The 9,882-nt window shown below is 30.2% G+C and overlaps 2 protein-coding genes across 2 annotated transcripts in view; one reads left to right on the top strand and one right to left on the bottom strand.

The window, feature by feature from the left end:
* LOC104786603 overlaps positions 1-300 on the bottom strand; it is a 1,568-nt gene extending 1,268 nt beyond the window's left edge. Inside the window, exon 1 of the mRNA XM_010512045.2 lies at positions 14-300. Within this exon, the coding sequence (XP_010510347.1) occupies positions 14-275 (262 nt within the window). The 5' untranslated portion in view covers positions 276-300. The remainder of the gene's footprint in view (positions 1-13) is intronic.
* LOC104786613 (UDP-glycosyltransferase 84A2) lies at positions 3,327-5,125 on the top strand. The gene has a single exon (XM_010512058.2). The coding sequence runs from the start codon at positions 3,416-3,418 to the stop codon at positions 4,904-4,906; it is 1,491 nt and encodes a 496-aa protein (XP_010510360.1). The 5' UTR covers positions 3,327-3,415; the 3' UTR covers positions 4,907-5,125.

The raw sequence follows: 9,882 nt of genomic DNA on the forward strand, positions 1-9,882 counted from the left end.
TCTGGCCAGAGACCCTTCACGGTAGCGACACCATAGTGAACGTAACCGTCTCTTGTTCTGTAACTATCCGTGAAGCAAGTGAAACAGCAAGAGAAGGCACAAACAACGATGAGAGCTCCGGTGAAGTATTTGTTGATGAGGAGGCAATGTCCGTTGTTGGTTAGGACAGGGTTTAAGAACTGAAACAAGAATACGGTTCCTGTAGGGAGGAGCTTGATGAGGTCTCCTACACCTGAATAGGTCCGGTCTCTTATGGCTTTGAACGTTTTCGACATTCTTTTCTTCTTCTTGTAAATTAGCTAGGTTTTTAGGCTGTCGTTTGTAGCTAGTAGTGTTCTTTGAATGTGTGTCTTCATGAAAGTATTGTTTGTCGAGTGTTTATAGGAAGAGAGAGAGAGACAGAGGGAGATTGCTTCTACGTAAAAACGGGTTTGGTGTTGCTTATACTCTTTCAAAAAGTTGGGGGGAAAATTTAATTATAATTAGTTTTATGCTTTTGGGGTTTGTTTTTGTTACCCTTTTTAGTATTTTGCGGCTTGTACTAGAAAACGTGGCTTGAAGCGTTAGATTCGTTATGTTTCGCTTTCTCCCATATATTTAGATACAAAAAGTGTGAAATCATTTTTAATGCTCCATTCCATTTGATGTCACGCATATCGTCATATAGGTCGTTGAAGGATCGGGTAGTCAAAAACGTATCGAGTGTATAACAAAACGTTTGGTTATTACTTAATTATTAGTTTATTACCTACATAAAAAAAGTTTGGTTTAGACCAGAACATATGTGTATGAATTTTATTCTTAATTACCTTATATGTACATAACATAAAGTGACACAAATCCAACTACGTTCGGAATTAAATTTATTTTAAATTTCGACATTATATATATATATATAATATACTTTTACAAAATTGACTACATATAAAATAAATTGATCTCATTACTTCAATTTCCACCTCAACTTTTTGCTTCCGGCCGATCGATGGTTTCAACTTTCAAGATAATGTCGGGAGTACGTCATGTAGAGGAGCTCAGTTTATACTCCCGAAATTTCAATGGTTTTCACACATGCTGGATCTCCAAATTCATATCACTAGCCCTTCTTCGTACACGTTGGTGTTCATTCAGATTTGTCGATCATCCTACGTAGACGTTTATAATATATAAAAATAATAAGTTAAATTTACAAATTTGGCAACAACAAAGAAAACACATTAAAATAATAAAATTACGTTTTCTTGCAAATTCTATGAAATTGAATTAATTTTGCAATTTTGGCACTAAAAACAAAAGTTCCGGAACTTGTTTTCTCGGAGAAACATTTCAAAATTTGACTTTAAATGATTATTATGCGGTTTTGAAGCGAAACACGTTATTAGATTCAAAACCAAAATTTTAAAAACAAAACCAAAATAAACAATGTTCTCTAGCTATTTTATTTTATCTGTGTGTTCGTGTGTGGTGGGTGGTTTCATTTCCACATTTTGGGCTTCTTATGATTCGGACTTGAACATGTGAAAGATAATCATGGATTCATGGGACGTTTACAAGTTACTACATCCATACCGCAAGTACTTAAATGAAACCCCCCCTCCCCCCTCCCCCCACCAAACACTTAAAGTCGTAGTACATGTGATTGATCATTGTTTCACTTTTGTCGGATTAATAATTTATCGTAATTCAATGTTTGATCAGGACTGGCCATTTTTTTTCTTATCTTGTTTATATTACAAAGTTTATAGTGAACAAAAGAAAGTTTTAGTTTTAAAGTGTTCATATGTGAGAGATTCACATCTAGCAAGTGTTGAGAACTGTCCTATTAAATGAAAAAGAGAGGGTGATTTGGGCAAGAGGCATGTGACGTGAGTGGAAAATAAAAAAAAACACACAAAGAGAATCTAAAATATTTAGTGGCAAGACGTAAAGTGCCACCACACGTACATACACATCATATTCAGCCTCTTTCGTCATCCCCAAAAGGCTTCCGACAATACAAATTAATGTGCATGTATATGCGAATCTACTTGTACAACATGATTTATAAAGGATATGTGTATGATAACAAAAAAAATACGTGTGATCTACAAATTAAGACTCAGATCCACTCGTTTCGGTACTTGTACAACAACATCTATCCTAGTTAAATGTGTGTTGAGAAGAAAATAGTACTCCACTAAGATGTAATACAAATAAAATCTTCGAGCTACACACTTACGAAAAGTTGTTTAAAAACATTTAAGATTAATTTTAGTGGGTGGTTTTCCGTAGACCGTTCCTAATAAAATCGTCGATCGTTGAAGTTGCTGTGTAAAGAAAATGACAAAGAAAAAAAAAACAAGAGTAGTTTCTTTTCCAATATGTGAACGCAAGACGATCAACATCCACATATTAACATATCTTGACATATGATGCCAAAAAAAAACATATAAATTTCATGGTAGATTACATATATAACTAAATTTATAGATGAATTCTTGTAAAATATCACTAACAATAGTTAACGGTATTTATTTCACCTCTCAAGGATGCACTAATTAACGAGATTTACTACCATCATCCGGAACCATATACTAACATGACATATACAAAATAAAATTTCACAAGTATAATTTATGAAAGATATGCATGGCTAGAGACCTAGAGTCCACGACGAAAAAGCTGTACTTAAGAAAAGAACAACCATTTATAGCTTTATGGTTTGTAGCAGTTCAAAAGTGTTGGAATTACTCGAAAATGAAACTAGGCCTCTTATTAGTTAACCAACGGAACAATAACACGTCACCTTTCCAGTTTGTGGAACTAATGATTTCTACCCCCAAAAATATAATCTAAAGTACGGAAAATAATAAGAGGTGTTCAATTTAGCCACGCCCGTTTAATTTCTAACTTTTTTTTTGTCACTTCATGTTTTCTATTTGATAATAATGGCCATTAATAGAACAATCCTCTTCACAAGCCACAACGAAAGTTAAGTAGGATCAGTTTCACTTTCACCGGTGATAAAGGTTATGATGGGACCAAGTTATCGAATATTCCTTACAACCACATGGGATATAGAGGTGGTAACGTATAACATTAATTCTCTATGATCGATACATCTCTTTGATAGTTTATGGAAGCAAGTGTAATAACCGGAAAAACAAACGAGGGAGACGTTAGACCATTGCCCACTGACCAAGTAATTTATTAAGCATTTGCCAATTTACTGTAGTCATGAGTGATGACCCTATAATGAAATTCAATAGATATTTAGTAATTAAATGGCCAATAGTAAGCAAACTATTCACCTTCATCGTCGCCTATTTAAAGCGTATTTCTCTTCTACTTTCCAACATGCACACACTTCAAAAACAAAAAACAAAAAACAAAAACAGAGCAAACAAAAAAAGAGAACCCAAATTTGTTCCTAAGGATGGAACTAGACTCTTCTCCTCCTCTACCTCCTCATGTGATGCTCGTGTCATTCCCAGGACAAGGACACGTTAATCCACTTCTTCGTCTCGGAAAGCTCTTAGCTTCAAAGGGCTTACTCATAACCTTTGTCACTACAGAGTCATGGGGCAAAAAGATGCGAATATCCAATAAAATCCAAGACCGTGTCCTCAAACCGGTCGGTAAAGGCTACCTCCGGTTCGATTTCTTCGAGGACGGGCTTCCTGAAGACGACGAAGCGAGCAGAACCGACTTGACCATCCTCCGACCACACCTCGAGCTGGTCGGCAAAAGAGAGATCAAAAACCTCGTGAAACGTTACGAGGAAGTGACAAAACAGCCTGTGACGTGTCTCATCAACAACCCTTTCGTCTCTTGGGTTTGTGACGTGGCTGAAGATCTTCAAATCCCTTGTGCAGTTCTATGGGTTCAATCTTGCGCCTGCTTAGCGGCTTATTACTATTACCACCACAAACTAGTTGATTTCCCGACCGAAACACATCCCGAGATCGATGTCCAAATCCCTGGCATGCCTCTCTTGAAGCACGACGAGATCCCTTCTTTCATCCACCCTTCAACTCCTCACTCCGCTTTGGGAGAAGTGATCATAGATCAGATCAAACGTCTTCACAAGACTTTCTCTGTTTTCATCGACACTTTCAACTCCTTGGAGCAAGACATCATCGAACACATGTCAAGTCTCTATCACCCCGGCGTCATAAGACCGCTGGGACCGCTTTACAAAATCGCTAAAACGTTAGTTAGCGATGACATCAAAGGAAACATCTCTCAGCCAGCGGATGACTGCATGGAGTGGTTAGACTCGCAGCCTGTTTCCTCCGTTGTTTACATCTCGTTCGGTACCGTTGCTTACGTGAAGCAAGAACAGATAGACGAGATCGCGTTCGGGGTGTTAAACGCGGACGTTACGTTCTTATGGGTTATTAGGCAACAAGAATTAGGTTTCAACAAAGCGCGACATGTTTTGCCCGAAGAAGTCAAAGGGAGAGGGAAGATCGTTGAATGGTGTTCACAAGAAAAAGTTTTGTCTCATCCTTCGGTTGCTTGTTTCGTAACTCACTGTGGATGGAACTCAACGATGGAAGCTGTATCAGCCGGAGTCCCGACGGTTTGTTTACCTCAGTGGGGAGATCAAGTCACTGACGCGGTCTACATGATAGACGTTTTCAAGACGGGAGTGAGACTCGGCCGTGGAGAGGCGGAGGATAGGGTAGTACCGAGGGAGGAAGTGGCGGAGAGGCTGAGAGAGGTTACGAAAGGAGAGAAAGCAACGGAGCTGAAAAAGAATGCTTTCAAGTGGAAGGAAGAGGCGGAGGCGGCGGTTGCTCGCGGAGGCTCATCTGATAGGAATCTTGAGGTGTTTGTGGAGAAGTTGGGTGCCAAACCTGTGGCTAAAGTACAAAACGGAAATCATAATCATGTTCTAGCTGGATCAATCGAAAACTTTTGAAAAAGTCATTAAAGTATTTTGGTCTTTTTGTTCCTGCAAATCCTTAATTGTGTACTGTGTTGTATGCATTTTCTTTACTTCGTTCTTTGTTTCGTGTTTGTTTGTTTGTTTTTTTTTGGTATGTATGGATGGGTCTAAGAAAAAGTCATTAATACTTCTTGGAAGAATGTCAGACTGATCACGCATTAAATTATAATGAATAGTTATTATTTTATAGTATGTTGCTATGTCGGGAAAGAATATTTATATTATGAATAGTGAATAATTTTACAGATTTATTAATGACTTTGGGTAGATATGATGTGGTATGATCTCTACCATGGAGATAAAATATACTAAAAACGTCTGAATAATATAATATTAATCCAATAAGCCGACAAGAAAAGTATATAATTTATCAAATTTAAAGGCTTGGGATATTTGTTTATGAATAATTGGACTGAAAACTGCCATGAAATTCAAATATTACAAACATATGCAAAGAAACAAAATTTGGATTTTGCTTACTCAAATATTACAAACATATTGCTTCCGCATTTTACAACTTTCAAAACTTCAGAATCCCACATAACCGCAGGATTACTAGCGTCTCGTCCTTATCGTCTTGACTCTTTCGACTTAAACACTATATGTACTGACAGAAATGACACGTGATGCATAAATGTCTCCATGCTGTCAAAGTGTCAATTTCAAACGGTTACAAAAGCTTGTCTTTTAACCTACCATATCAAAAGTTTTTTTTGTTTGTTTGGTAGGGATATAAAAAGTTTGTTTGGATACTATACACATGTCATAGTAGATAAAATTTTTTATTTTTAATTTAGATTTTTTTTTAAATATTGGTCAATACCGGAGTCAATGTTGGTCTTCGCCGGAATTAATGTCGGTCTTCGCCGAAGTCAATTGACTGGTGTACTAAATTAGATGTCTATAATGTTAACCGCATAATATCATATAGTTCATGCATGTGGTTATATAATAATGTAGTTGAGTATACAATAATATACTTGGTATATGTGACTATATATTCACCAATATTTCGTGTAGATATCCATTTTTTTGTAATATAATCAACGAATATTTAGATAGTCAAGAACAATGCAAAATAAAATAAGTAAATAACCTAAAATGAGAAAGTACAAGAAAAAAAGTAAATATTGTTTTATCTATAGGAGTAAAAATATACTACACACGCCTATCCCACACTATAATGACTACCGGTGATCGGTAACTGCGTGACTGGTGACTGGTGACTGGTGACTGGTGACTGGTGACTGGTGACTGGCGAGACTCCAGCCGACGTAGAGCCTTTCAGTGGTACGGTTGTAAATAAAAAATAAACCCTAAGAACATTATTAATGGGAAAACTTTTTTTTGTGTTCTTAGATTAAATATATAATGAAAATAATATTAGATCAGTTGTTAAGATCATAGGTAAAAAAATGGGAGAACTAATTATGGTGTTCTTAGAATAAAGATATAGTGAAATAATGTAAGATCAGTAGATAAGATCTTTTATTAAAAAGCTAGTTATTAGGAGAACATGTTTAAGATCATAAGATTTAATAATATAATATTCATAAATATTTTACAAATTATAAAAACTTATAAAATAACATTTAAATTGCTTACTTATATAAAAACAATTGTATACTTATAAATTAATATAATATTTATAAACATTTTACAAATTATAAAAACTTATAAAATAACATTTAAATTGCTTACTTATATAAAAGCAATTGTATACTTATAAATTAATATAATATTCATAAACATATTACAATTATAAAAACTTATAAATTAACATTTAAATTGCATACTTATATAAAAGCAATTATATACTTATAAATTAATATAATATTCTTAAACATATTACAATTATAAAAACTTATAAATTAACATTTAAATTGCTTACTTATATAAATGCAATTGTATACTTATAAATTAATATAATATTCTTAAACATATTACAATTATAAAAACTTATAAATTAACATTTAAATTGCTTACTTATATAAAAGCAATTGTATACTTATAAATTAATATAATATTCTTAAACATATTACAATTATAAAAACTTATAAATTAACATTTAAATTGCTTACTTATATAAAAGCAATTGTATACTTATAAATTAATATAATATTCTTAAACATATTACAATTATAAAAACTTATAAATTAACATTTAAATTGCTTACTTATATAAAAGCAATTGTATACTTATAAATTAATATAATATTCTTAAACATATTACAATTATAAAAACTTATAAATTAACATTTAAATTGCTTACTTATATAAAAGCAATTGTATACTTATAAATTAATATAATATTCTTAAACATATTACAATTATAAAAACTTATAAATTAACATTTAAATTGCTTACTTATATAAAAGCAATTGTATACTTATAAATTAATATAATATTCTTAAACATATTACAATTATAAAAACTTATAAATTAACATTTAAATTGCTTACTTATATAAAAGCAATTGTATACTTATAAATTAATATAATATTCTTAAACATATTACAATTATAAAAACTTATAAATTAACATTTAAATTGCTTACTTATATAAAAGCAATTGTATACTTATAAATTAATATAATATTCTTAAACATATTACAATTATAAAAACTTATAAATTAACATTTAAATTGCTTACTTATATAAAAGCAATTGTATACTTATAAATTAATATAATATTCTTAAACATATTACAATTATAAAAACTTATAAATTAACATTTAAATTGCTTACTTATATAAAAGCAATTGTATACTTATAAATTAATATAATATTCTTAAACATATTACAATTATAAAAACTTATAAATTAACATTTAAATTGCTTACTTATATAAAAGCAATTGTATACTTATAAATTAATATAATATTCTTAAACATATTACAATTATAAAAACTTATAAATTAACATTTAAATTGCTTACTTATATAAAAGCAATTGTATACTTATAAATTAATATAATATTCTTAAACATATTACAATTATAAAAACTTATAAATTAACATTTAAATTGCTTACTTATATAAAAGCAATTGTATACTTATAAATTAATATAATATTCTTAAACATATTACAATTATAAAAACTTATAAATTAACATTTAAATTGCTTACTTATATAAAAGCAATTGTATACTTATAAATTAATATAATATTCTTAAACATATTACAATTATAAAAACTTATAAATTAACATTTAAATTGCTTACTTATATAAAAGCAATTGTATACTTATAAATTAATATAATATTCTTAAACATATTACAATTATAAAAACTTATAAATTAACATTTAAATTGCTTACTTATATAAAAGCAATTGTATACTTATAAATTAATATAATATTCTTAAACATATTACAATTATAAAAACTTATAAATTAACATTTAAATTGCTTACTTATATAAAAGCAATTGTATACTTATAAATTAATATAATATTCTTAAACATATTACAATTATAAAAACTTATAAATTAACATTTAAATTGCTTACTTATATAAAAGCAATTGTATACTTATAAATTAATATAATATTCTTAAACATATTACAATTATAAAAACTTATAAATTAACATTTAAATTGCTTACTTATATAAAAGCAATTGTATACTTATAAATTAATATAATATTCTTAAACATATTACAATTATAAAAACTTATAAATTAACATTTAAATTGCATACTTATATAAAAGCAATTATATACTTATAAATTAACATAATATTCTTAAATATATTACAATTATAAAAACTTATAAATTAATATTTAAATTGGATACTTATTTAAATTACATACTTATATAAATGAAATATTTTCTTTTTTTCTAAAAAATCTCGTCCAATCACGTGAAGCCACGTCAAATAAGAATTGGGTTTAAATCAGTTCTACATAAAGAACTAAAAAAAGTGTTCTAAATCACTATTCATTATTTTTCTAATTTTTTTGGGCTTAGAACACGAAAGGTGTTCTCCGATTAATGATGGTCTAACATACAGTGCGTTTTAGAAGTTGCAGGATGGGATTTCATATCCATTAATAGATTTGACAATTTAAAGTTTGAATTGTAAGAAATTATAAAAAGTCAAAAACAGAGCTATTAATTCGAACGTCACTATATAATACTATTATTAAATACTACAATATTTCTACTGTTTTAGGATTTGAGCCAATATCACTATATTGGTGGTATTCAGAGACATTATCCTAGCGACATGTGAGCTACATTCAATGGTGTTAACAGGGAGTCAATTCATTGCTCGCTCGTTGGTTACACAGAACAAATAAATGTGTCCCCGTTACGATAACTGTACCATATTGTGCTATATTCTGAATTATTGCCTCAGGAAGATAGTTGATTGCACTATATGGGTAGACCAAACGGTCCAAACCGAAGTCATCATGAGAGTTGATAGATAGATATCCACAGAGGGGATGTGGTGGGTGGTGAGTAAGATGCGAGGCTCAAATAATTGTGTTATATATGTCACAATTTATTTCCAGTATAATACATTAAAAACTGAGTTCAAATTAACTCACGCGATTTTCTTATCTTGTATTTTTTTTTTTTTTTTCCGTTTGATGGAATCCAATTACATAGATGTTTAAAGATATGAAAATTTTAGTGTTAATACTTTTACAGAAGAAAAAAAAAACAAAAAAATGTAGTATTATATTCTTGAATCTTCCACAATGTTGAGTAACGTGTCACGAAATACTGAATGAAGTATTGTTCGAGTAAATACTAAATATACAAAACTTCATGACTCATGAGATATATTTTTTTTTGGGTTTAATGATCTGGTTGATTGAAATTTAATAAAATTTGTGCTGGAATCTAATTGAAGTTAATTAATTAGCTTGATCATTGTGTTTAATTCAGTTCATTTTAGTTTTAATTCGATTTTGGTTATAATTGTCCCCCCCCCCCCCCCCCCCC

The sequence above is a fragment of the Camelina sativa genome, chromosome 1 (assembly GCF_000633955.1).
Source record: "Camelina sativa cultivar DH55 chromosome 1, Cs, whole genome shotgun sequence".
Classification (NCBI taxonomy): domain Eukaryota; kingdom Viridiplantae; phylum Streptophyta; class Magnoliopsida; order Brassicales; family Brassicaceae; genus Camelina; species Camelina sativa.